Raw genomic sequence first — 27,122 nt, 5'->3', positions numbered from 1 at the left:
GGCACCACATACCGGTTGTCCAATTCCACTCTCTTAACGACGACTTTGCGTCCATCGTTGCGGCGACGATACACGGGATATCCGTCCTCGGCCTGACGCGTTTCCTTGGTATACTGCTTAGGGAACCGCTTCGATCAAACGCCATCCTTCATGCAAGGTGCTTGAGGATTCGATCTACCGCAAGGTCCATGCATCATACACTTGCTCACTGTTTCGTATAACTCCTCGTTCGCTTGGTCCGGAATTTCAGCCGAAACCAAACGGTCGTAATCCGCCGCCGACCGTGGTTTGTCCGTGTCACCGAGGATTATCAAACAGTGTGCATGCGGTAGGCCATGCTTTTGGAATTCAATAACGTGTATTCGCGCAATCTCGAGTCCCAGCACTCCTGCCGACAGATCTTCAAAAATAGCTTTTAATTTTAAACGAAAAACACGCACTGTAAGGTCAGGACGATCTGCGGTTTGCTGCCTTGGAAGAAGAGCCTCAGTCACTTCCGGCCATTTGGGATTGCAAGTGACCGTTATAAACAGGTCAGGCTTTCCGATCGCTCGCACAATCGCCATTGAATCTTGATATTGTGCCCGCATGAATCGGTCGCCACCGGGGAAAGATGGTGCGAGAATAATACGCGTTCCTGCCTGGCCAAGGTTTCTGTGATTTCCAATTGGTTCGCCATGTAGTTGCTGGTCTGCTAGTCCAGCGAAGTCCATAATGCCAGAGTAGGCATCAGCACGCAGCTGGGCTTGATGGTCGCGATGATATTTAAGCCGCTGTTCTTCTATTTTGCAGCACTGATCAACTTGCGTATTGCTGCATCAGTCGACCAGCACGATGTATAAGAGACATTTCTCCTGCCCATGTGCACATCCAATATGCGGCGTACTCGCGAAGAGTAATCTGTCGGGAAGATCCCGTAGGCTGCTCGTTTATCACGTCAGCTGATTCTTCAACAGCGGAGCGCAGAATGAGTGTTATCTTTTCGTGCTGCCTTCGGAATGCCGAACGTCCATCCAACCTCACCGTAAGGATGTAGAAGAGGAAAATGCATCGCATGATATAATTGGTGTGTCCAATCCGATGGCAAAGGGCGCCTTGTATACGATACGTATACACACCTCGACCATCAGCGACTGTTCGATCCTGGCGCACTTGATCATGTGCTCGCAACGATGCACCCATTGAAGTGAATGCAAAGGCGTTGTTGTACGTTCGGATGTTTTGCATGAATCGTGAGCTTGTAAACAATTCGCATAATTCACGGGGAGGCTCGGCAAATGGTGGTAGAATCACTTGGCCTCCGTTGCAGCAGAGAGTGCCAGTCTCACCAAACCACTTCTCCGCCGCACAATATGGACATGGTTCACGGACTCCCAGATAATAGATAATAGATTTTTTCGTTATGCCACAAATAGTTTTCTACCGATATACTGCTTCTAGTCGACAAAAAAACAAAAATTCTGCGACAACGTTGGTGACACTGAAGCTTTTGTCTTGTCAAACCGTTCACGGTTTCACGCTAAAGTATGGCTTACTTTGATCGTTATGTTGCGAAACTCGATCACTGGGTAAAAATACAAACTCAAAGCAAATACGTTTGTCCCTTTCTTTTGTTCTGCATCTAAAACGTATATTTGGAAAAAAAGCTCGCCAAAAATTTGTTACGTATTTTTTTTTTTTTAAACCACGGAACAGCGTTCAACTATTAAATTCTGACTGTAATTTGTATCGTGCTTTCCTTACTCCTCGAAACACTCTAAACCAAGTCGGCGTCGCGTTTTCCGTAACCAAAGTGGTTATCATTGTATGGATGTAAAGTAAGCAAAAAACATCCAAGCTACCGCTGGAAAGTAACGCTGATCAGCCTTTACTAGAATTTTATAATAGAGATTAACGAGTCACAGGTCAAAACATAAAAGATATTACAATTACCTTTGTGATTTTATGGAACAAAACAGTCTTCTTTATTTATCATACTTAATCATACATGCTGTAGATAAGATACTGCATCTGCAGTGCTACTGTGCTGAAACTACATTAATAATCAGCAGCAGTGTTCGATAAATAATCTCTGCGTCCAATATTAGAAGCTTGTTTGCTTTGCACGGCTTCAAGTTTAGGACATTCGGTGATGCGGTGACCTAACCCACCACAATAACTACAGCCATCACCGAGATCTGCGTATTTCTCTGTTTCTGAGCATAGTTCACCCAAGAACGGCGGAACTTTTTGTTGAGCTTCAATCAAAAGATGTTTCAAATCCAATAGCACAAACTGCTCTGTCGCCTTATTGATAAATGTTGTCGCTAACCCTTTTGATCCAGATCGTCCAGTGCGACCAATTCGATGTACGTAGTTTTCGATATCGTCTGGCATATCATAATTAATTACATGCTGCACATCCGGAAAATCCAAACCTTTAGATGCGACGTCAGTAGCAACTAGCACGTCCTTCTCTTGATGTCTAAATGACTCGACCGACCGATATCGCTCTTCTTGATCTTTTCCTCCATGGATAGCTACTGCTTCTACACCTTTAAGTAATAAATATTCATGAATTGCGTCGACATCTTGCTTTTTCTCAGCAAATATCAATACTGGAGGTGGTGTTTTCTGCAAACACTCTAACAAATACACAACTTTTGCCTCCTGCTTTACGTATTCCACGTCTTGAGTTACGTTCATTGAAGCGGCACCCGCACGTCCAACGTTGATTGTGACTGGTTTTACTAGAGCAGATTTAGCAAAATTTTGAATCTTTTTTGGCATGGTTGCCGAAAATAAAAGAGTTTGTCGTTGTCCCTTAAAATAAGAAAATATTGTGCGGACGTCTTCCTCAAAACCCATGTCAATCATTCGATCAGCTTCATCCATGCACAGGTAACGGCATACATCTAGAGTTACCAATTTTTTATCCAACATATCCATCAGTCGACCCGGCGTGGCAACCATGATGTGTGCCCCTTGCTGAATGATTGCAATGGCGTCATTAACAGGGACTCCGCCAATTGCGAGAACAGTGCGAATTTCTGGCATACCAGCTTCCTGAAGATGGCGACAATAGTACTGAATTATGTCATGTGTTTGTTTCGCTAGCTCCCGTGAAGGACAAATGATTAATCCGTATGGCCCTTCACGTTTAATGAATGGTAGCCGTAATTCTTGCTCTAAACAGAACATAATGATTGGTAAAACAAAAACCAACGTTTTACCCGAGCCAGTAAAAGCGATCCCGATCAAGTCTCGTCCAGCCAGAACTGCAGGTATACCTTGCACTTGAATAGGAGAAGGTTTCTTTATATTTCGTTTCGCCAATGCTGCTAACACGGCTTTTGGAAGCTTCATTTCACGAAACGTACGCAATGGTGGTGGTACATTTTCTCCTTCCGTCAGTATACGGAGCTTTTCTCGAATTTTCTCGTGGCGGGATTCCGGTTTGGATAAAATATATCTTGGAGGCGTCCAGCTGGTTTTGATAGGATCTTCATACTGTATTCCCTTTGCCAACTCAGCAACACCCATAAGTGCTTTCTTTTCAGCGACACTTTCGAGGATTTTCTCCTCTTCTTTCAATTGTTTTTCTACTGCGCTAATTTTCTTAGCTTCTGCTATCTTTTTAAGTTCAGTGTGTTGATCTAACAAGCTGATATTAAATTTTCTTCCCCATGACTCCTCTGTGCCTTCTTCCTCGTGCTCATTTTCACTGGATGATTTTCCAACCGTAGATGCTTCTGCAGTCAATTGAACGATACGACCCAACTTGAGCAGCTGTTGTTTTTTTCGTTCTTTTACTGACACATAAGGAACAAACGAATTGACTTCTTCGTCTTCACTCTTTTGAGAATCTCTTCTATATCTTTTAACACGCGGACTAGACATCTTTATAGAAAATGAATTCGAATTTGTAAAACTATTAGCTACCTCTTTTCGATTTGTCAATAAACTTGCAATCTCAAGTTTTCTATTTACCTATCTTATTGACATCAATAGGCGCAAGGCCACGGGAATGACAAAATGCTGAATAAAAATCAAAACGTGAGCTTTTGTCAAAATGTCGTAACCTGGAATTTGACAGCCGTGCTGTAGAAAAATGAAAACGAAATGACAGGAGGGGATTCGATCATTTGTTGATGTATGCGTGTGAATTTCAATGGCTGTTTTGGTTAATGTGTCATAGTGTGGGTAAAAACTACGTATCACAATCGAATCCCCTCCTGTCATTCGTTCGTCCAATATGGCCTTCCCGCCAAACCTATAAGCCCACCTAGTCCCTATACCCACTTTGATGATAACAGTGCTAAAATGCATGTTTCTATTTAATTTATGTACAGGTAGGGTAACTGTACCAGTTTTAGGCAGTGTACCTGTTTTCGGTAGGATAGCTAAAAACGTGAAATTCTGCACAAACGGGGTAGAAATTTTCTCAAAACACAATTTTGTAGTAAAAGTGTACTTATTTGTTATTCACATACGAAGTTTCACACCATTTCATTGCGTCTTTTTCAAAATATCAAATAAATTTTTGCTTTTTTAGGCAGATTTGCTGTCAGCCAATAGTTTGGCAGGTTTTGTGATTAAGGCGGCGCTCTAGCAGCAATCGAACACGACATCCGACACGAACAAACCCATATAATCATATGGAGGTGTACTGTCAGACACAAACAAACAAACAAGACAAACATCGAGTCGAACATGTCAGTTGATTCTGTCTTTGATGTTCGATACCCACCTGTGCTTTGAATACCTTGGCTGTCAAACGCTTCTCAGCTACAGTAGATAGAATTCAATTCGGGACAATTTCAAGTTTGTTTTCGTATTTTGTCTCGTTTTCTTCTTAAAATTCGCATGCAAAATATTTTAAATATCTATCAATAATATTTGCAATGCTTCACAATCAATTTTAACATCAAATATACAGGTTTGAAACGTATTGAACTATTGCGTGTACATAATGCATGTGTATGCACTGTATGTGTTTCGCATGGACGTTTGTTTACATTTTTCAATATTAAATTTGCATGATTTTTATGTTATTATTGATGTGAATAACTAGTAAATTATTTGTTGAATCTTCCCCCTGCAGATGGATATTCATTTTAACTTTGAAAATGCTTCATTTTCGAGATAAAAAGATCATGACAGGTGCATCATGACAGGTCTGTAAGACGTCGAACAGCTGACAGAGCACCTATCGAACAGAGTCGTGTTTGTTTGTTTCGTTCGATTAGTCCCAGAGCGCCGCCTAAGAGAACCAGAACAGTAAAACAATGAAAAAGTGGTGTATAATAAAGATTTTATGCTGATTAAATTTATTCTATCTTGTTCAGAATTTCAAAATCACGATAAATAAGTTATTTTTCACTTTTAATGCTGCCGAAAATAGGTACACAGTAAATGTTCATTTTTGACAGCTCAATGTTGTGGGCTGTTGCCGAAACTCGGAACAATAACACACCTGTGATTTGGCTGAATATTCCATTTAAATTTGATCAGAACACTACAATGCGTATGTCGAAACATAATTTGACCTTTCTTGTACCTAATATCACAAATTTAACGACACACAATGCACTAACTCAAGATAAAAATAAATATGTGTAAGCCAGTTCGCACCGTACGCTATAACCATTAAACTGTCAATTTTCTTCAATGGCAGCTCTGTTCAAACGTCACATCAAAATGGATGTCAAAACGGGCCAAAATAAGCAACATAACCGAATTAATACACGATGCGCAATCTCAGATTGCGCATACATTCCTTTTATCAAAATATATGCCATTTCGCGTAGCCAACCCTGAGCTATAAACGTCATTTCCATACAAGATTATATGTCCGAGATATATAATTTTTTTTTGACAGATAAATATATCAAACCGACCCGTTTGACAGATAAATATATGCACAATCTGATATTGCGCATCGTCTATTGCTACGGTAAGGCTGGAAATAGACGAACCGAAATCGGCGTGGTACCGCGAAATTCGCGCCTTGTTTATAACAGTTGTAGAACAGTAGAACTGTCAAATCTTCCACGCCTCCAATCGCGCCTGCTGTTTCGCAGAGATACCCAACTTCGGTATTGCTGAGATTTTCGCGGTAGCGCGAACAGATTTTTTTTACTTTTTCTGTTGAATTTGAGTGAATACTCGTGTAGAGAAACGAATTTTGTTCTTTATTTTGCATGAATTATGTAAAATAAATAATTTGATCCGCAAATTGATAAAACAATATTGCTTCTTGGCACATTCAATCGTCACCAGACCTCGGATGGTTCTATACACGATCCGCGATATCTCGCCTATCTGTCACATTTTATAACAGAATTGACAGCTCAAATCATACGCGATTTTCGCGGTACCACGATGACCTCGGTTCGTCTATTTCCAGCCTAAAATTAATACAGGCGGTCCCCGAGATACACGGTTAATGGGGACCAAAAACGGCCGCAAATTACCGCGTAAGTCGAATCTCGTGATTTCCAGCTAAAATATCACTAATTTTCGTGTAATTTTGCAAGTAGGAGGCAGTTTTAGTCACTTTATGAATTATTTGATATTGTTCTGACTGAATATAACAGTTTTAAACAATTTGAAATTGTTTTTAACATTCGATCAAAACGGAAATTATTTGGCAATTTACAATTGATGTGTCAAATCAGTACAATTTGCTCAAAGAACTGTCAAATTTAGAAAACCGCGTATCTCCGAATCCGCGTGTAAGAGGTACCGTGTATCTCGGGGACCGCCTGTATTTGACATGATTCAGACTGAATATAACAGTTTTAAACCTTTTGAAATAGTTTTAAACATTCGATCAAAACGGAAATTATTTGGCAATTTACAATTGATGTGTCAAATCAGTACAATTTGCTCAAAGAACTGTCAAATTTAGAAAACCGTGTATCTCCGAATCCGCGTATAAGAGGTACCGTGTATCTTGTGGACCGCCTGTAATTAAAGTGCTTTTTAACACCAACCATAGGGAAGTAACCGCAGGACTCCACACAGCATAACACAGAGCGCAACATAACAACTGACAGCTGCCAAACGCTTCACAAAACGCTTGGGAAAGGAGGTAAAGCGTTTCATTAACTGTCGGTCATCGCAGTAGGTTGGTAGCATTTCAACGAGAAAATAGCGGCATACTAAGGATATTCAAAACATGGTACCGGCAATAAAACGTTTTCTGAAGCGTTTGGCAGCAGTCAGTTGTTATGTTGCGCTCCGTGTTATGCTGTGTGGAGTTCTGCGGTAAGAGTGTTAAATTGCTTAAAACATTATTTTGTACAGGCGGTCCCGAGATACACGGTACCTCTTAGAACGTTTCTACATACAACGAGACTGCAGCTGAGAGATGGCTGTGAGAGAATTGACAACCGGTTTCTCACGCTGGTGTGTGTAGAAGCTCTGAAAAGCGCCGAGATGAGACTTTTAAAATGATGTTGAAAAAATCCATTTTAATCGCTAAAATGAAGTCAAAAAAGTTTATTTTACTATTTAATAATATTTCTACGATTATTAGACGACGGCAAAAACTATAATTGATCGATCGCTATAAACTGCCAATTCAATTTTTTCTCAGCTCCATCGTTCTTTGCATGCCGAGGAGAATTCTCTCACCGAAAATGCTGTCAGTCGCTGTCAAAGCATGCTGTCAGTTATTTTCTCAGCTGCATTCTCGGTGTATGTAGAAACGCTCTTATACGCGGTTTTCCAAATTTGACAGTTCTTTGAGCAAATTGTACTGATTTGACACATCCATTGTGAAATACCAAATAATTTCCGTATTGAACGAATGTAAAATACTATTTAAAAAGGATTAATTCAGTGGAAACATATCAGATAATTAATTTAGTGGTGAAAACCACCCCCTACGTGCAAAATTGAACGAAAATTTGTGATATTTTGGCTGGAAATCACGAGATTCGGCTTACGCGGTATTTTGCTGCCGTTTTTTGTCCCCATTAACCGTGTATCTCGGGGACCGCCTGTACATATTTACATTGATAATAACATTTTCTGACCCGTATTCGCGCTGCCGAAAATACCCAAAAAGCCAGCTCGTACTTTATAGCTGATTTAGGGCTGTTTAACGAAAAATCGTTCCGATGTCGTACTTTGTGTCTGATTAAGAGATAGACGGTACTTTACGGAACTATGGAGCTTTTTAACTGGCACATGGTACTCTTTGGAACTTTGCGGCTGATTAGCACTATGTGTAGGGTTCATGATGGAACTTGAAGGCTTGTTAAATAAGGGTACTGATCTTGGTGGAACTTTATAGCTTTTTAATGCATGACATCGGTACAAGGTGGCTCTTGTCAAAGTGTCAAAGACGGACGCGTATTCTGACCCGTATTCGCGCTGCCGAAAATACCCAAAAAGCCAGCTCGTACTTTATAGCTGATTTAGGGCTGTTTAACGAAAAATCGTTCCGATGTCGTACTTTGTGTCTGATTAAGAGATAGACGGTACTTTACGGAACTATGGAGCTTTTTAACTGGCACATGGTACTCTTTGGAACTTTGCGGCTGATTAGCACTATGTGTAGGGTTCATGATGGAACTTGAAGGCTTGTTAAATAAGGGTACTGATCTTGGTGGAACTTTATAGCTTTTTAATGCATGACATCGGTACAAGGTGGCTCTTGTCAAAGTGTCAAAGACGGACGCCGGCAATAATCTCATTGCTGCTGCACAAGTTACCGTAGCAATAGACGATGCGCAATCTCAGATTGCGCATATATTTATCTGTCAAACGGGTCGGTTTGATATATTTATATGTCAAAAAAAATTTGAATATCTCGGACATATAATCTTGAAAATTTATGCGCAATCTTGGCGCAATCTGAAATTGTATGGAAATGACGTTTATAGCTCAGGGTTGGCTACGCGAAATGACATATATTTAGATAAAACGACGAGCAATCTGAGATTGCGCATCGTGTATTAATACGGTTAGATTCGTTAATTGAAGAATGAATATTGAATGAAGTGATTGTAAATTATCAGTAAAATGTGTAAAATTTTGTGTAATGCATAAATGCAAAGGATTATATATATATATATATATATATATATATATATATATATATATATATATATATATATATATATATATATATATATATATATATATATATGTGTTTAAACGAAACAAATCTTGTTGTTTATTTCATCGATGACGCTTGCTTGAAAATAAAACACACAGAAAAATAATCCCTGGCATCGTGTTATAAGGAAGCTGCTTAGGCGCTGTTTGAAAGACCCACATAGAACGTTGATGCTGTTTATCTAAGGCGAATTAGAGCAGCGATCTTAAGCGTGCAAAAATGAGCTGCTTAACCTTCATTTCTATGTTTTGCTCCGGGTATGTTTTGCTTATTCTTTTTATTATAACTTTGTACTGGATTATCGAATCGATCCAAAAAAATTAGAATGCCTGGAAAAACATGTTTTAAAAAATTGGTAAAAAATTTAGAATTTTTCAATTTTTCGAAATGTGCTTTAAAAATTAAAATCAACTTTTACCCCTTACTTCTATAACCACGTACCCGGGTAAGTAATACATACAATAAAGGATTTTGGTTTGAATTAGTGGCTTATTTTGTAATGATATGTATAGCAATGCATGTATTTATATTTATAGAATCTATTCCAAAAGTTTTCTAGCTCTTAATATTCTTCTAAAGTCACATAGAATAAATGATTGCCCCGACAGTCGGGAAGACATGGCGGTGTATTAGTGTCAGTTGAACTTATTGCTATGCATTCAATTTATGTAACTAAAAGCCATACTTTATAAATTTATAACATGAAAACAAGTATTGCTGCATAGAATAAGTTAAATAAGATTTTTTGACCAATAAAAATACAAATTCCCTTATAAAATGTATTACCTACCCGGGTAGGTGGTCATAAAGATGAGGGTGTATTTTTGGTCATAGAAACGAAGGTTAAGCAATTCTGCCTATTTGGGTTATAGCTCAGAGTTGGCTACGCGAAATGACATATGTTTTGATAAAACGAATATACAGGCGGTCCCCGAGATACACGGTACCTCTTATACGCGGATTCGGAGATACGCGGTTTTCTAAATTTGACAGTTCTTTGAGCAAATTGTACTGATTTGACACATCAATTGTAAATTGCCAAATAATTTCCGTTTTGATCGAATGTTAAAAATAATTTCAAATTGTTTAAAACTGTTATATTCAGTCAGAACCATATCAAATAATTCATAAAGTGACTAAAACTGCCTCCTACTTGCAAAATTACACGAAAATTAGTGATATTTTAGCTGGAAATCACGAGATTCGACTTACGCGGAAATTCGAGTTACGCGGTAATTTGCGGCCGTTTTTGGTCCCCATTAACCGTGTATCTGGGGGACCGCCTGTATGCGCAATCTGAGATTGCGCATCGTGTTTTAATACGGTCAGAATCAAACAATTTTCATTTTTCCGTACGCACCTCCGCACGCCCGCAGTAGCGATTACTGCTGCCTGAATCGACCACCACTAACCCACGTGGGATTGAAGTGGCTTTATAGTGGTTTAAGACCGATTTGTTTATTTAGGGAAAACATTTGATTTGTAGCAAAACCTGTGTGTTTGGTAGGAATTTTCGCAGGAAGTACCCCAAGTGCCACAAATCCACTAAACGACCACTAAACGGCTTCTAAACGACTCAAGTTCTCTACCTAAACGGAATATAGAAAGACTTCGTTTAGCAGACGCCAAACGACTCATGCATTCTAAAAATAGCAAAAAAGCTGGTGGCGCTATCTGTTGGTGGGATACCCCAACCAGTTGAGCTTCATCGCTTGGAGGAGAGCTTTCTCATTTCCTCTGTACTGTTGTATGGTTTCGCATTGAAGTTATGCATCGCTAGAACTAGAACGGCGATACGATTGTTTAAATACTAAACTCCAACGGAAACCACCAGCACTGAAGCAAGTGAGATTTGAGCAATGGTCATTGGTGTTGATACCCACGTATCTAACCACACGACCATTTATATTGATTTTTGCTCAGAAAGTTAGAAGGCTATATAGGTCATAATAAAATGCAACTTGTCGAAACACATTGCAAGAAAAGGATAGCAATATAATGATGAGTTGTAATACGCCATCTATTGATCAAACCAATGAAGCTGTGGAGCTTTCATTTTTTTTCTATGGATATTCAATTTTCCAGTCGTTTAAGCTTAATCTGTGGCGCTTGGGACATATGCTTGCGTAAAAGCGAAAATGCAAAAAGGGCGCAAACATATACAGGCAGTCCCGGAGATACACGGTTAATGGGGACCGAAAACGGCAGCAAAATACCGCGTATCTTGAATATCCGCGTAAGTCGAATCTCGTAATTTCCAGCTAAAATATCACAAATTTTCGAGCAATTTTGTAAGTAGGGGGTGGTTTTAGCCACCAAATTAATTAATTGAAATGTTTCTACAGTTTTAAACATTTTGAAATGGTATGTCGCATTCGATCGATACGGAAATTATTTGGTATTTCACAATGGATGTGTCAAATCAGTACAATTTGCTCAAAGAACTGTCAAATTTGGAAAACCGCGTATCTCCGAATCCGCGTATAATAGGTACTGTGTATCTCGTGGACCGTCTGTAGTAAAAATAGTTGTGAAATGAACATTCCGTTCACTTCAGGCTTGTGTGTGTGCGACTAGATTGCGCATCGTTTTTTGATGCGGTCCTGCAGGAACAACAACAAATTATTATTTTTATAATGGTTAAACTATTAAAATCATCAAAATAATCGAGCCGAAATAGCGCTCCACAGCAGCGTCTTAGGCCGCAAATACACGACGCGCGTTTCCGCGGGCGCGTTTAAACGCGTATAACAGTTCCGCAGAGATATCCAGCTGGGTATCTCTGCGTTTCCGCGGTAGCGCGTTCGAATGACATTTCATTTCTATGGCTGGATTGTTATACGGCGTCGTGTATTTGCGGCCTTATAAAATCGTATGCGAAAAAGCACTACCACTGGCGTATTTCGGGCACTACCTGTAGCTCGAAAATGGTTATTAGAAAGTCACCTCGTTTCTACATAGACGTTGGGCTCGGTGAGATACAAATGACCTGCTGAATACATACACCTTGGTTTTAAGAATCTTGCGTGTTTTTGGTCGAAGTTGACATTCGCACTTCCATCAGCTAGTGTTGTGATTCCAAGTGCAAAGAAAATTACCAGCGACTAGTCGAGTCAAAATGAAGCTGCTGAACAATTTGCTGTTGAAGCGCACCTCCACTTACCTGGTCGGAATTGCGGGAGCTGTGTTTTTCTTCGAGCGCGGCTTCGATATGATAACAGATACCATTTTCGAATCCCACAACAAAGGGGTATGTATAAAATGAGCAGCGCCGTGCGAAACGTTGCGACATGAGTTATGTAATTTTGTGGTGACTTTTTTCTTCCATTCCAGAAATTATGGAAAGACATTAAGCATAAATACGAGCAGTAAACATCGACTTACATAATGAAGCCGACCAGCTTTCTGTTTATTGATTAATAAACCTTAGCTCACTAGAACCATGAAAACGCTTTTGTTTTTGTATTTACTCCATCACTTCCCACGGCTTTTCGGGTCGGTGCATATCCCAAGAATACGCCGGGCGAATTCTATTCGGTTCCTTAAGGCAAACACCACTCTCTTCGACGGCGCGTAGGAAAAGGTCCACCTTCTTTCCAGTTGACGGTGTAAAATCACATCGCATTTCGGTTAATCCAGCATCCAAGCAACGCGAGGCGAATACTTTTCCAAGCATAATGAACGCCGTGAAGTCATTTCCTTTATACAGATGCCGCTTCAGAGCCCATTCATTAGTGCTACATTCGATCACTGGCCCGTTTTCAAAGTGAAACAATTTAGCTGTAACGTATTTTTTGCTAGCATTTAGCTCTAACCTACGTAATGAGATTTTTAGTTAAACCGGTTGATTCATTGAAGCAATTAAATTGTACAAACCTATGCCAGAAGTTTCGAACGGGTCTTTCTAGATGATATCCGTCCACTTTATATGCTAATCTTAATCGTTCGAGATTTCTGGGGTTCCTATTAACTACGTACAATGTACCTTTAGAAACATTATTAGTTTGTTGAATTTTAGAAATAATTTGTTTTGCACTTGCCGCCATAGTTAAGGCCAACTTCTTGAATAAGGGGATTTACATATAGTTGGTGGTCATGAAGTGAACACGAATACCTTCCTATCAAGGACTGTGTAGGAACTAACCCGGCGCTCTAGCACCAATCGAACACGACATCGAACATGAAAAATGTATGTGATTTGACATGTTTGTCTCTTTTGTTTGTTTGTGTCTGACAGTGCACCTCTATATGATTATATGGGTTTGTTCGAGTCGGATGTCGTGTTTGATTGGTGCCAGAGCGCAGCCTAAGGTGTATGAATATGATAAGCTGAAGTTGTTCAGCTCAAATCAAGGTAGATTAAAAATATCAGGCTGGAAATAGACGAACCGAAATCGGCGCGGTACCGCGAAATTCGCGCCTTGTTTATAACAGTTGTAGAACAGTAGAGCTGTCAAATCTTCCGCGCCTCCAATCGCGCCTGCTGTTTCGCAGAGATACCCAACTTCCCCAAGTGACATTTGCTCGAAATGGTTTTCCCATATCTGCTCGATTAGTACTCGATAAGCTTGAAATTGTGAATTAATGTGTGATAAAGTGTGTTGAAAGCGCCAAGACTTGGTGTGTTCGTCAATTGGACGTTTCTCTATGGATGGACGATGCCGTCGAGCTCATTTTTCATTCATAGCTATGGTTTTTGATGAAAAACAAAATCTATTTTATTGTGACGTTATTCTATAAAAAATTGGTATTATTTAGGTATACAACGGGTACATAAACAACTATAACGATAGGAAACATCATTTTCGAGCTAATCTAGAAGAAAGCAACGAAAATGCCGCATCCGGTTGATTTTATATGACTTTTTCTAAATTCCCTTAAACTGGTGCAGTTCAAGGGAAGCTTAAGGCTCCAGTTTAAGGGAATTTGCTGAAATTCCCGATTATTCGTGCTCGAAAATGTCAATTGGGTCGGTATTGCTGAGATTTTCGCTGTATCGCGAAAAGATTATTTTTACTTTTACTGGTGGAAAATTTGTGTGAAAACTCGTGTCTAGGAACGAATTTTGCAGGAATTATGTAAAATAAATAATTTGATTCGCAAATTGATAAAACAATATTGCTTCTTGGCACATTCAATCGTCACCAGACCTCGGATGGTTCCGTACACTTCTTCTTCTTCTTCTTAATAGAGTTGGTAGGTTGAGGCCTCCTATACGATCCGTTTTTTGAAGGTATAATCAGAGGTTTAACTACCAGTTTTTGGAGGTGAAATCATCCATTCTCCTTTGATGTTTATATTGCTGTTTCTTTGATGTTTATATGTTGTGGTTGAGATCTTTAGGTTCCGTACACGAACCGCTATTATCTCGCCTATCTGTCACTTTTTATAACAGAATTGACAGCTCAAGTCATTGGCGATTTTCGCGGTACCAAGACGATCTCGGTTCGTTTTTTTCCAGCCTGAGAGAGTAGGGCTGATGAATAGAAAGAGATGGCATGAGTTTGTGTTCATTATCCCCGAAAAATTGCGCCTGGGTTAAGCGCAAATTATTCGAGCTCTTCAGGACTCGAACTCCCACGGATAGTCGAAAAACACGGATAATAGGTCAAAGTATTTATTTTATCACAAATTCCAGATTTCTTTTAGAAATTTATCTTATTTTTTGTTAAAACCCAGCCAGTTTTTGTAAAGTTCATGTTTTTTCGATGATTATATTGGAAATGTGCCATGAATAATAGCTTTTTGGCTTAACAAAATGTACTCTAATAACCTTTTTTTTTTCAAATATCCTGATCAGCACGCAATTTCATCTTTGGATTTTACTATCATTTTTCAACAGCACGGATAAACGGACAACCGGATAAAAGGTACCCGGATAAACGGCGCTCCACTGTACACGGTTTTATGCGGCCGTTTTTGGTCCTCATGTATCTAGGTGTGTTTATTTAGAAGATGAATTATTAGCACGTTTGCTTAGCGCCATCATTGAGTATTGTTATGTCGAATCGCATACAATTTTCTATACCCCCCTTCAGCCCTTCCCGATTTGAATACCGGAGACCCCAGTATTGTTATGTCAAGTCGTGAAATGTCAATTTGCTCTGAAGCACTTCACCTCCTAATATCCATACACCTTGCTTATAACTTGACCTGATATCTTTACGGTCCTTGATCAAATCCCTAAACCATTACAGTCATTATCCGATATACGCTATCGTACGGGACCGAGCGCAATAGCGTATCTCGAGTTTTCGCGTATAGCGGATTTGTATGGAAAAACAGTTTACACTACCAGTTCGAGGGTTGAAAAATATCGCCACAGAGTTTTGTTTAAGTTTAAGTTTTTTGTTGTAAAACAGGTATCTTTTGCACAAATTTAATGCAAAATGCAAAAAGAACATTAAGGAAACTCAAAAAGAGCATAAAATATTTCAAAGTATTAAAATATTTGTAAAAAACACATGGAGCTGTCAAATTTAGAGCAATCGCGTACTGCGAATTCGCGTATATCGAGTATCGCGTACTGCGGATAATTGCTGTATTAGTATAAGAGGCAGCAATACATTTGGTGAAACATTCAATCAACCAATTCAGAATTTTCTTGTGATCACCAGACCGATTTATCATTTTTATCACAATTAATTTGAATCGAAAAGGGCTCTTAGATGTCAAACTGCCTGTAACGAATTTTTGGCTACTTGTCAAATCGTTCTACATTACTTTACCTCGTTCCTACACAGTCCTTGCTCCGTCTAATAAGGCCTTGAATGATCATTCGGACGAAAAACTGTCAGGAAAGTAAATTTTATTATTGAATTATGAGCATAAACAAAAATGCAAAAAGATTTCGAGCAGCAAATATACTAGTCGAAACCTTGGCAATGTTAACTGGGTAATTAGTAAACAGCTTGATTTAATTTCATTGTTGCTGCGCATGCCACCTTAAGTGAATGTATCGTTTATATTTTATGCACAGGCTTCAGTCCTAAAATATCGAAACATTTTTCCAACACCTTCGAAGTTGCTTCGCATAGCAAGACGCGAGAGGGATAAACAGTAATAATTTCACCTGCAAAATACAGACAAACAAAATCAATTAGCACTTAGATGAGGTGAACTTCAAAGTCATCCAATATTAATAGGTTCACTGTTTAAAAATACCTTGCTTATTTTTTTCGATGCAATAACAACTGTCATAAAACTCACTAAAAGCAGTGCATATTTCGTAAACAAACTCACAAAGATGATGTAACGATAGATTTTTCATGATCAAAAACATAACGTCGGTAAAACGAAGCAAAACCTTCGCGAGTTTCCATTCCTTTTCATGATCTAATCTAATAACTGTGGTATCGATCACCTTTTGCATGTCATTTGCAAAATCTCCGCCACATTTTCTTGCGATAGAACGAATGCGGGTATAGGCATACAACAGATACACGGCAGTATTTCCTTTGTCCTCCAACATCTGGGAAGGATAAATGAAAAAAAGATAACATAAGAAAACTCATATCGCACGATTTAGCTAAAAATGTTTACCTTATCGAAGGAGAACACATATTCGTTGTTACGATTATGCGATAGATCCGCATATTTAATACAACCGTAGGCGACCGATTCTTGTGCTGCAACTAGCTCCTCTTGTGTGAGCACTAAGTTTCGTTCCTTCTGAACTAGTTTTTCCATAGCCCTCCTCAAACCTTCATTGAGAAGCTCTGTCAATTTTACCGTATCGCCAGAACGAGTCTTGAATTTTTTACCATCTTCGCCTAGCACCACACCAAATCCGACATGATCCACACGATGTTTGCTTTCTTTTAAGATTTTGGCTCGTTTTGCACAAGAAAAAATTGTTTGGAAATGAGTCGCCTGCCCAGCGTCAGTTACATAAATCAACCAATCAGCCTTTTCTTCTTGCAAGCGTTGTTTGATGGCGGCCATATCCGAAGTATCATAAGTAAATCCTCCGTCTGATTTTACGATGGTTAAAGGAATTCCAGCGCGATTTTCGCCCCACATGATAAGACGGCCTTCGTCTTCTTCAAGGAATCCATCTTGTTTAAGTTCTTCTACGATTTTTTCCATTCTGCTTTGATAAAAAGATTCACCACGTTCAACTAGTTTCACATCCAATCTGTTGTAGATGGTTTGGAATTCTTTGCGTGAAACGTCGCAAATTAGATTCCAGGCCTTTAAATAACTCAGTTCTCCACTTTGCAGTTTGACTACACATTCGTAGGCACGCTTTTTAAATAGTTCATCGCTGTCAAATCGGACCTTAGACTCCTTGTAAAATGCTTGCAAATCGCTTATAGGCGGGGACTCGGTTTGGAAATTAGGGAAACGGTCCTGCAAATGAGCAATTAACATACCAAATTGCGTTCCCCAGTCTCCGATATGGTTAATACGAAGCACATCGTGTCCGAGATATTCCAAAAATCGACAAATTGAATCACCAATGATGGTCGAACGTAAATGACCGACATGCATTTCTTTCGCTACGTTAGGCGAGGAAAAATCGACTATCACACGTTTCTTTTCTATTGATGGTACCACAATCCCATGCCTCAAGAGGCTCATAATGCGTTGTTCTCCATAAGATCTGCAGTAAAAGCAAAATTATAAACATCAAAATACTGAGGATAAACAATTAAAGAAAACGCATACCTAGACAGGAAAATATTAACGTATCCCGCTCCAGCGATTTCTAATCTATCGACACAAGGTATTGGTGTTTGCAATTCAGCTACCAGTTTTTGGGCAACTTCACGTGGCGACGATTTAACAGATAACTGCTTCAAATGCTGCGCAATCTGCATAGCACTATTGCATTGATAATCGCCAAACTTGGGGGATGACGAAATAGTAATAGCCGCCTCAACCAACACACTTGGAAATGCTTTTTGGATGGCTTCGGTAAATACTTGCTGCAGTTCGCCAACAATGGATTGGTTGCCAGAATCGGAGGATGTGATTGATCCGCCTTCCTGTACAATAGCCTATAAACCATATAAATATTATAGGATAAGAAAATGGTTTAGTAAAGGCCTCGGTATCCATACATTGTCTTTATACTTACCGATTGCAGTATCTCCAAACGATGCTTTAATCTCGTGTTTTCCTCCATTAACTTTTTAAGTTCCACGTTATCGTCTTCTAGCCCAAGCCCCTCACGAGTCTTCAAAAATTCGGATTGCAAGAGAAGAATTTCTTTTTCAATGCTTCTGATACATTTAGTGGCACGATTTAAGTCAGCCATCCTAAGATCTGGAATAGTTAATTAAATATCGAACAATGGACAATATTTGGCATCTATGTTTACATTAATCGGCAAAACAACGTGTTTATGATAAGCTGGATCCAGACGTCTAGTAAGCGGCTGTAAGGCAGCGGTAATCGCTACTGCGGGCGTGCGGGCGTGCGCAAGGTGTATGGATATTAGGAGGTGAAGTTCTTCAGAGCAAATTGACATTTCACGACTTGACATCAAGGTGTATGGATATTAGGAGGTGAAGTGCTTCACCGCGCGGCTACATGAGCAAGGTGGAATGTATAATGAGGTGAAGTTATAGCGCTTTTGGCGATCCCCCCCCTGGGCTCCGATTTTGACAGATGGTTTTCCGCTTGCATATGTATTGATGGATTGTTTACGTTTTGCATGGTCAATATTTGGTGGAGATCAATTTGGGTGAATATTTTAGTTTATTAGAACACAGCCCGTGATTTAAAATGGAAATTTTCCTTCGAGAACTAGAAGCGTTCGCCAAACGCGGAAAACTAACTGTCAGTTTCCTTCGTCAATTCTTCTTCCACCTAGCTGTCAAAACGGGCTTATAACTTGACCTGATATCTTTACGGTCCTTGTACATGAGGTGAAATATACAGCGAAATGAACTATTTGACAGGTGAAATATCTGACAGGTATAGCTAAAGGGTTGGGGGAGACACAACATCCGCTTTCGAAATTCTATTTAAAATAATATCTTCTCAAGCAGAACATTCCCTAATTGGAAGAAATTATTAACTGTTGACTGAAAATTAACGAAGTACTCTATATTGAAGCTATTTAATGGATTTAATTACGATTTTGTGCACGTTATTTGTTTACATTGCACATCAGCTGGTTGCTGTGATGCTTTATCCGTCAGATATTTCGCCTGTCAAATAGTTCATTTCGCTGTATATTTCACCTCATGTAGCCGCGCGGTCAGAGCAAATGGTAAAAGATTTTTTAAGGCCCCCCCTATGACAATCGAAGCAGCCCTGACAAGAAAAACGAGATAGCAAGATCTATTAAGGAGAACAGGTCGATGCAAAGCCCGTTGCTAGGTTGCCATTTTCAGCTCGCTTTTGACAGTTTCATGAAAAAGTGTTTACAAACAAACGGCTAATAGTTAACGCGCAAAAGTGGACGAATTTACTATTAGGAAGGTTATATTGGTTAAATTTCTTGCGGTCAATCACTTCTGGACAATAAAGGAGAAGTAATTGCAGTCTACTCTGTATTCAGAAACATTGATAACCTTTTTCATTGTTTGCCATTCCGTGACCACAAACCACTACCGTTTGCAACGGTCCTGCTGGAAAAACGAAATGTTTAACATGTTCAACTGGGTTAAAGAAGTCCTTTTTACTTTCAATTGAACACTGAGAGTAAAATGAAACATCCAATCGACACACACTGGTACGATATACATACCGTCCTTTACTTATAACCCGGCTACGAATGATAAATGAGATCCTTGGATTGTATCAGTCATGTAATATTCTAATTGGATTCTAATTCTTCAAATATTCTACCAGGAATTGAATGTAAAATGCTGAACAAAACTCTCATTCACTCCATAGCAACGTCCATCGCTAAACATAAACAATGTTCACTTTAACTGTCACAATTTTCCCATGGCTTTCTGTCAATTTACTCTAAGCGCTTTGACCTGTTCTCTTTCAAGGACCTTGCGAGATAGTGTGCGGTTGGTAAAAGATTTTTTAAGGCCCCCCCTATGACAATCGAAGCAGCCCTGACAAGAAAAACGAGATAGTGTGCGGTTGATCGGTCATGCAATCTGTCAAATTTTCAAAAAATACAGTTTGTTTACATTTTGAACCGAACGATAGCTCTCACGATGTACAACGGCGAATGATTAAAAAAAGGCTACTTCGGTGATGAAAATGTTGTGTGTAATGTGTACAATAAACAGCCTAAAAATTATAAATGGTGGTAGAATCGACTTCGCACGCCTGAAAGCCGTTTAGGGTAAGTAAAGCATAGCTAATGTTTGTAATATTAAATCAATTAAAGCGGTATTTTCTATGCAGCTGTTGTGCAACCGTGTTGAGCCGGCGATAGTTAGAAAGAGGGAAGAAAGAATGCCCGCAATCAAACTAAACGATGTTTGATCATGGAAAACAAGGTAAGTTGATAGTGAACGTAATCCGCACGGTATCAAAAACTCCTCGCGTTTATTTTTTTAACCACTGGTTTTTTTCTATAGTTAAAAAGCATACAAAGCTCGCTCGCCGTTGGACGCTTGGACAATTACTTTTACAATCATTCGGTGATCAGTTTGCGAAACGTCTTGCCGCACGCCTGGTACAGGCCCTTCTTGTCCGCGTCGGTATCGATCGTGGACTGATCGTTCGGCAGCGTCAGCATCAAGGTGGCAGCGTCAGCATCACCTTCATCTGCGGGTAGTTGTGGTACGGCACAGTTCCGGTCGCCATCTCGATCGCGGTAATGCCGAACGACTAGAAGCCGTATCCGTGGTCCCGCTCCATCTCCTCCGGCGCCATCCAGCACGACGTGCCGATAAACGTGTGGTACACCTTCTGCCGCGACATGTCTCCATCGGTGGCGAGCCACGCGCTCATCCGCTATATTTAAGGAGCCGTCGTCGCCGGGCAGTATGATTGCCACCTTGATGTCCACGTAATGAGCAATGCGAAATGTGCACTCAATTGGCAAGCGCACAGCAAGATCCAGCAAACGTTACCGACAGTCTTTGTCGCCGTGAAAATGCTTCTAATGCACGGGTGAGTTGCATTATAACTACAAGCATACGTTTTTTTCCTTTCTTTTGTTTCAGCTAATGCCAGACGAACGATCGAATGACTGTTGCTTCGGAAGGGAGGTCGTATTACAGATAGCGGTGTAGTGTTGTGATATAGTGATTGTGTGTACATTTAAGGTGTAAAGGGTGATTAATGCTAGTAACGTTGTGTAATGTTATGCAGAACAAAATGCAGCATAAATGGCGATGAGCCAGCATTGTTCTAAGGTGCCGGATGTTATACGTTAGAGCCGTTCTTTGTGGTGTGATGTGTTAACCACCTTGCTGCCAGTTATTAGGATTAGGATTAAACCAGTATTAGGATTAGGATATAATTAGGATTTAAACCAGTGCCGTTGAATAAAATGGTATACAACAGGTTAGAAAACATTCGGTGTATTTTGTTTTGTTTTTTTAAAGCTCTTTCGATTACCTATTACGGAAGCAAATATGTTTCACTAATGTGCAAAAGGTAAGGAATTAGTGATCGCGTTGGTAGGTAATTGCTCGTTTACGGTGTTTCTCCATTTGTATTTATTGTTTCTCGCCCGCTGTGTTTGCTTCCCCATTTCTCATAATGGTGCGTACGTTTCATTAACAATGTGCATTAGATGGTGATGTTACATGATAAGTAAATGTTGAGCGTGTTGGCGGGTTTAAAAAAAATATTTTACTTGTCCTGCTCCGTTGGTTGTCTGGTTGTCTGGCTGGCTGGCTGGCTGGCTGGTTGGATGGCAGAATGGCTCACTGGCTGGTTAGTGCAGACTATGATCGGATGCGCATTTCCCTACGCCGCAGTGCCGGGTGCATCATACGTCGGTGTTGGGTTGCTGTTACTGGGCCGAGCGGATGCGCGTGCACACGTGGGAATAAACGACACGCAACCGTGGTGATATCACAGAAAGTATATATTTTGTTCTATTTCATCATAAAAAATTCTTGCCATTAATTTCTCTTTTTAGGTATTTTATATTGCATCGGTACGATTATCGTGTTCAAAGGCTTTTTCGAGAAATGCCAATACATAAATCGGTTAGTTCGTTTATATCGGTTTCTCAAACCCCTGCAAGCAATGGTCAATCATTTCAGTCTTAAACTTTTGACGAACGTAAGTATAAAAAAACACCTTAATGGATTGATATGTTCAATTCCTACTCATGGCCTACTCATTTTCATTTGGTTGTAAAAATACTGCCTATACATTGTTTCATTTTGGTTTTCTCCCTCTCCATCTATCTCTTGATAGGAATGCCTGGTCGCTAGCTGCAGCTTCCCATCGATGTAGGCACACGATCTTCGAGATTTTACTTCACCTGATCTAGCCATCGCACTCGCTGTGCTTCCTCGCTTCTAGTACCGAACTGAGAGCCGCTCGAACACCTAGCTGCTGGGGCACGAGGCTGCCTTCTTCACAACATGCTCCAGCCATCGCAAACAGCCATGTCCGGTGCGCCATATGGCTTCAGTAAGCTCGTGGATAATCATTCGCATCCACACCCCATGCTCGAATTCACCGCCAAAGATGATCCGGAGGATGCGTCGGCCATTGTGTTTCGCCGCTGTCCTTTGCATGCTGTAAAAAAACATACCTATTCATCGTCGGCCAATGGTGCAGCACGAGCGCAACGTGATACATCGTGACATCATCCGGAAAACTTGCAGCTGGGGCACGGTGGTGATCTGAAGATAGCTGATTTCGGTTGGTCCGTGTACGAGCCGACCTTGTTCCGGTACGACGCTGTGCGTTTCGCTCGACTATTTATCGCCCTAGATGGTACATGGTCAGCCGCACACAAAAACTGTCGATCTCTGGAATTTGGGCGTGCTGGCTTAAGGCCCCGTTTTTGGCGACCACGTATGAAGAATCGTACCGTAAAATTATGAAGCTGCAGTTTAAGATGCCGCCAGATGTAACGAAGCCGGCGGCCCATCTGATCTCGCGACTGTTCGTTAAGGATCTGGCCAGCCGTATGCCGCTGAAACATGTTGCGTCCATCCCTGGATTCTGCTGCACGTGCACAAAAAGTAAATAGGAATTGCTGCTACCATGTACCATTTATAGTTATGTTCTCACTAAGTATGTTTATAAGATACCTGTACCTTTTAGTTTTTTAAACCCTATCTCTTATAAGAAGTAGTGGTATTTGAATTGAATATGAACAAGGCAAGTGTAATGATAAGTAATAATAATTGTTATTTGTGTGTTCACTCAAATGTTATTATACTTTCTTCATGTTCAACATCTGTTATTATTTCAATTATTAACAATAAAATATGGCAAAATATTTTTTAAGCTATAGATCGTCTTTGTATTGAATGAGTGCAATTGATGGGTTTTGCATTATGATGATCAATACCGTGACCAGCCTCTCGGGGTGCCTTTGGTGCCTCAGTTCTGTATAAAGGAGAGCGTAGAAGGGTATGGCTATATCCTTTTCGGCGCTGCCATGCACCTTTCGGTGCAACGATAAGATAGAGTTAATGTTTTTTTTGCACCACTGAAGCACACACCAACCAGCACACACCAACCAGTGATTGGCTATCCGGTTAGGTGATACGAATAAGTCTTGTAAGCATTTATACATAACGTCAGCATGACCACGTTTGTCGGCTGTAGCGGAAATAAAGCATAACAATTATTTATTTGTTACGATATAAATAGGAAGAAAGTGCAACGCTGTGCGGTCCCGTGATACAGTCATCTATTTGTACGACCTAATAACATGCCTGTCATGGGTTCAAAACTCATACGGTCCGTCCCCCCGTAGCAAGGATCATCTATCCGGCTGCGTGGTACCAAATCAGTTTCGAAAGCCTGTACAGGTCGACATGTTCGCGTCGTTAAGCCAAAAAGAAAGAAAGTGCTGCGTTGTCGTGATGGATACGGTAAAAGTGCTTCCGTCTTAACAGAAGCTGTTCTATCATCTACCAAAATTGTTGTGTGAGAAATGGAACTAGCTTGCAAAAAGGTTTGGTCAGTTTGATTCATGAAAAAAAAAAAATCAAAAATAGTTAGATGTTTTTACTTCTCTTTTTCCGTTTTGGACATAACTGTTCTCACTAATAGTATGCCTGTACCACTAATTGATTTATCAATGTAATTAAGCTATTGATTACCCACATCAGGATAGTCAGTCCTATGTATGAGGGGGGCGGTCCATACGGGACTTGAGCCCATGACGAGCATGTTGTTTGGAAAACTAGGTGTGCCACTCAGCGATAGCAGTCGACGGCTTCCGTATGATGTGTGCGTGGAAGGATGTGCGTGAGTTACAGGTCGCTGACCAGACGATTGAGAGAGAGAGATAGTGCAAAATAGAGGGAGATCTAACCTACAGCGCACATGCAGTGAGTATTCAAATAGGACTAACGGGCCCGTGCTATTCATTTATAATTAGGGAATAAAGGATTTTATATGTTTGTGTCAATGCAAAGTAATAGTTTTCATCATTGTAGTAACGTCCATGCATCCGACATCAAAGAAGCCAAAGCAATCAGAAACCGATTGAAGATTTTAAAGCTCGCAGGCCACAGCGGGCATTAAGCACTGTTGTGGAAGGTCAGTGTTTTACGAACAAGAGCCCAACTGAATAGGAAAGGACTGTTCGAAGGGGAGTGGTTAGTACCAACATGCGATCGTCCTGATGATAGTTTTAAGAGTGTGTTCCTTTAGTCAAATAATTATTGTTTAAAATACGGTCGAGTAAAATACGTATGTTTGTCAATGATAATAAAAGGTCAAGGCTAAGTATGTAGAGAGAAAAAATAAATAAATAAAAATAAAACATAGTCCCCCGATCCTGTTAGTATACGATCGTCAACAATTGACGTCGCATTCCAGCTAGCACCACGAGGAGGTAGGATTTGGAGTTCCAAGATAGCGGTTGCATAATAATACATCCGCTTCCTGGCATTAGCTAGCCAGCTGGAAAGAGCTCGATGAATTTAAAGTGTTTAAAAATACGAAGAACAATATGTTAATACTTACTCAAATTCCTGAACTGATTGGATGGCACGCAAGATGGTAATGAAATTGTTGGGCTGGGCTCGCTTAAGCTGGTACTCGCGTATATATTCTATTAATGCTCCCCGGTTTGTGCCTTTAGATCTTAAAAAGGGCTTGACCCAGCGCCATAAATTCTCGATGGCACACACAAGTCTGTGTGTGTACTAATGGATCGCTTGGGTCGACAAAATTTTCGGAATGGTTTATCATCTCGTGCTCATACCCTTTTCCGTCTAATCCGATGTAGGCACGCCAACCATCCGTCACAATTGTCGTTCCGGGGGCCACATTGTTCATTATAATGCCCTGCAAGTTGCCAGCGTCGCGTTTCTGAACCAGCTCCAGAAAAATATCTTTTGTCTCCCGGCAAATACCACCGACCAGCCAAACCTGGTTGTTGTCCGCGATCCGTCCTCTGTCGTACTTCCGTTTGGTAATGACGGACTCGTCGATCTCCACAGTGAGCCCTTCGCCTCCGATCTGTTGTCGGTGGGTTTCCACATATTCAACGCTTATTTCACGGAGTATTTTGAACCATTTTAGAATGGCTGTCTTACCTACAATGAGATAAAAATACAGTCAACTCTCTCTTATTTGATAGGCGATGGGACTGTCGAATAAGAGGGGTTTTCAAATTACAGAGGTTGAAAGTGAATGAAACGTCCATACAAACTAGAAAGAAACAGAACAATTAGTATGCAGCCTTAACTGTTGCTATAGGAAACTGTGAACAGAATCGCCAATTTGAGCATACAACTTTTAATAACCATGGCAACACCATACACAAATAAGAGGGATACAGATTACAGAGGTTTTCCAAATTAGAGGGACAAAAATGTACTGGAAATCAAGGGACTGTGAAAAATGTTCAAATAAGAGAGGTTTCTCAAATTAAAGAGGTGTCAAATAAGAGAGGGTTCACTGTAAAACAAAACAAAAAAATAATCAAAACCGACTGATTGAAAAAAATACTAAAAATAAATTACCGGCTGCACATTCAGCTTCCGCAACCATCCGCGTCGTATTTCGAGACCACTCGAAGGTTATCTCCATCAACTGGGATAGAGACAGCCTCGAATTTTTGAAAATACTATCCGTGCGGACAGTACATTCCCAGCCGGTGCAGCTCAAAGTATGCTTGCAAATCCATTTGCAAGCATTGGAGCGCTTGGTTACCTTCAGCTTCATTTGTCTCTTGCACTTGCTGCATTGTTGCGTTGGCGGCAAGAGTTCCGCTTCCTGCAAAAGACGAACCAACCCTTCCTCATCCGCGGTTAGCTTCTTCAGGTCACTGGAATTTTTGACTGCTGCAAATATATCCATGGTAAATGGTTTGTCCTGAAAATAAAACTTTCAAAAAGAGAGAATCTTTAATCTGTACACCACTTTGTTGATCAAAACATTCAACTACATACGGAGCAATATTTTCCCGCGCGATCTACACTTCCACACATAACCGATTTTACTCATTCGTTAGTACAATACATTTAAACACACTCAACCGATATCGACGATTGATTGTGTGGTTTGTGAAGTAGTGATGTCCTGCTCGACCCGCACCAACCGGATTGGAGACATCCGGAAGCAACTCGGAGTCGTTCGAAACGACCCGTAAGATTCAAGGAGGTTCAGTAGGTGCAACGATTCCGGAAATCCGGTAGGTGCAAGAAAGCAGTCTCGATTCCGACACGTTGGTGCATTTCAGGTCGGGTCAAGGTAGGTTCAATACTCGACCAGAAATCGCTGCACCAACGGGTCGAAGTCGCTTGTCACCTACTCATCATTCGGGTCGACCCGAACTCGTTACACCCGCGGGTCGGAATCGATTACAGCGCATAATACAGGGTTTCCCACGATTTATTGGTCAGTTCCCATGATTTTTTGGTGCGTTCCCACGATTTTTTGGTCGTATCCCATAGATTTTTGGTTCGTTCCCATAATTTATTGGTAT

The 27,122-nt window shown here is 40.4% G+C and overlaps 4 protein-coding genes and 1 long non-coding RNA gene across 11 annotated transcripts; 2 read left to right on the top strand and 3 right to left on the bottom strand.

Annotated features, from left to right (window-relative positions):
• Positions 1 to 1,940: 1,940 nt before the first annotated feature.
• On the bottom strand, positions 1,941 to 4,105 carry LOC121593634 (ATP-dependent RNA helicase abstrakt). 2 transcript variants are annotated; one of them, XM_041916191.1, is made up of 2 exons: positions 3,970 to 4,105; positions 1,941 to 3,879 (listed from the first exon to the last, which is right to left on the bottom strand). In XM_041916191.1, the coding sequence occupies exon 2, from the start codon at positions 3,877 to 3,879 to the stop codon at positions 2,038 to 2,040; it is 1,842 nt and encodes a 613-aa protein (XP_041772125.1). In that variant the 5' UTR covers positions 3,970 to 4,105; the 3' UTR covers positions 1,941 to 2,037. The 2 variants fall into 2 exon arrangements, with proteins under 2 accessions (XP_041772125.1, XP_041772124.1); XM_041916190.1 differs by lacking the exon at positions 3,970 to 4,105 and having other exon boundaries at positions 1,941 to 3,963.
• Positions 4,106 to 12,132: 8,027 nt separating this feature from the next.
• Positions 12,133 to 12,561, top strand: LOC121594196 (cytochrome b-c1 complex subunit 9). Its single transcript, XM_041917239.1, has 2 exons — positions 12,133 to 12,362; positions 12,446 to 12,561. Exons 1-2 carry the CDS (start codon positions 12,231 to 12,233, stop codon positions 12,482 to 12,484), a joined length of 171 nt encoding a protein of 56 aa, XP_041773173.1. The 5' UTR covers positions 12,133 to 12,230; the 3' UTR covers positions 12,485 to 12,561.
• On the bottom strand, positions 12,473 to 13,298 carry LOC121594195 (39S ribosomal protein L18, mitochondrial). Its single transcript, XM_041917238.1, has 2 exons — positions 12,989 to 13,298; positions 12,473 to 12,927 (listed from the first exon to the last, which is right to left on the bottom strand). The coding sequence occupies exons 1-2, from the start codon at positions 13,156 to 13,158 to the stop codon at positions 12,579 to 12,581; spliced, it is 519 nt and encodes a 172-aa protein (XP_041773172.1). The 5' UTR covers positions 13,159 to 13,298; the 3' UTR covers positions 12,473 to 12,578.
• A 2,605-nt stretch (positions 13,299 to 15,903) lies between these two features.
• Positions 15,904 to 18,552, bottom strand: LOC121593716 (probable arginine--tRNA ligase, cytoplasmic). Of its 2 annotated transcripts, XM_041916315.1 has the most exons (6): positions 18,438 to 18,552; positions 18,195 to 18,382; positions 17,783 to 18,114; positions 16,655 to 17,717; positions 16,277 to 16,583; positions 15,904 to 16,184 (listed from the first exon to the last, which is right to left on the bottom strand). In XM_041916315.1, the coding sequence occupies exons 2-6, from the start codon at positions 18,372 to 18,374 to the stop codon at positions 16,075 to 16,077; spliced, it is 1,992 nt and encodes a 663-aa protein (XP_041772249.1). In that variant the 5' UTR covers positions 18,375 to 18,382; positions 18,438 to 18,552; the 3' UTR covers positions 15,904 to 16,074. The 2 variants fall into 2 exon arrangements, with proteins under 2 accessions (XP_041772249.1, XP_041772248.1); XM_041916314.1 differs by having other exon boundaries at positions 18,195 to 18,552.
• A 1,552-nt stretch (positions 18,553 to 20,104) lies between these two features.
• Positions 20,105 to 23,493, top strand: LOC121594378. 5 transcript variants are annotated; one of them, XR_006004957.1, is made up of 6 exons: positions 20,105 to 20,372; positions 20,435 to 20,529; positions 20,611 to 21,637; positions 21,904 to 22,054; positions 22,128 to 22,273; positions 22,412 to 23,493. It is a non-coding gene; the product is annotated as an uncharacterized LOC121594378 (long non-coding RNA). The 5 variants fall into 5 exon arrangements; XR_006004956.1 differs by having other exon boundaries at positions 21,777 to 22,054; XR_006004958.1 differs by lacking the exon at positions 21,904 to 22,054.
• The last annotated feature ends 3,629 nt before the right edge of the window (positions 23,494 to 27,122 follow it).

This window comes from Anopheles merus, chromosome 2L (genome assembly GCF_017562075.2).
Source record: "Anopheles merus strain MAF chromosome 2L, AmerM5.1, whole genome shotgun sequence".
Classification (NCBI taxonomy): domain Eukaryota; kingdom Metazoa; phylum Arthropoda; class Insecta; order Diptera; family Culicidae; genus Anopheles; species Anopheles merus.
This window is presented reverse-complemented; position numbering and strand designations above follow the sequence as displayed.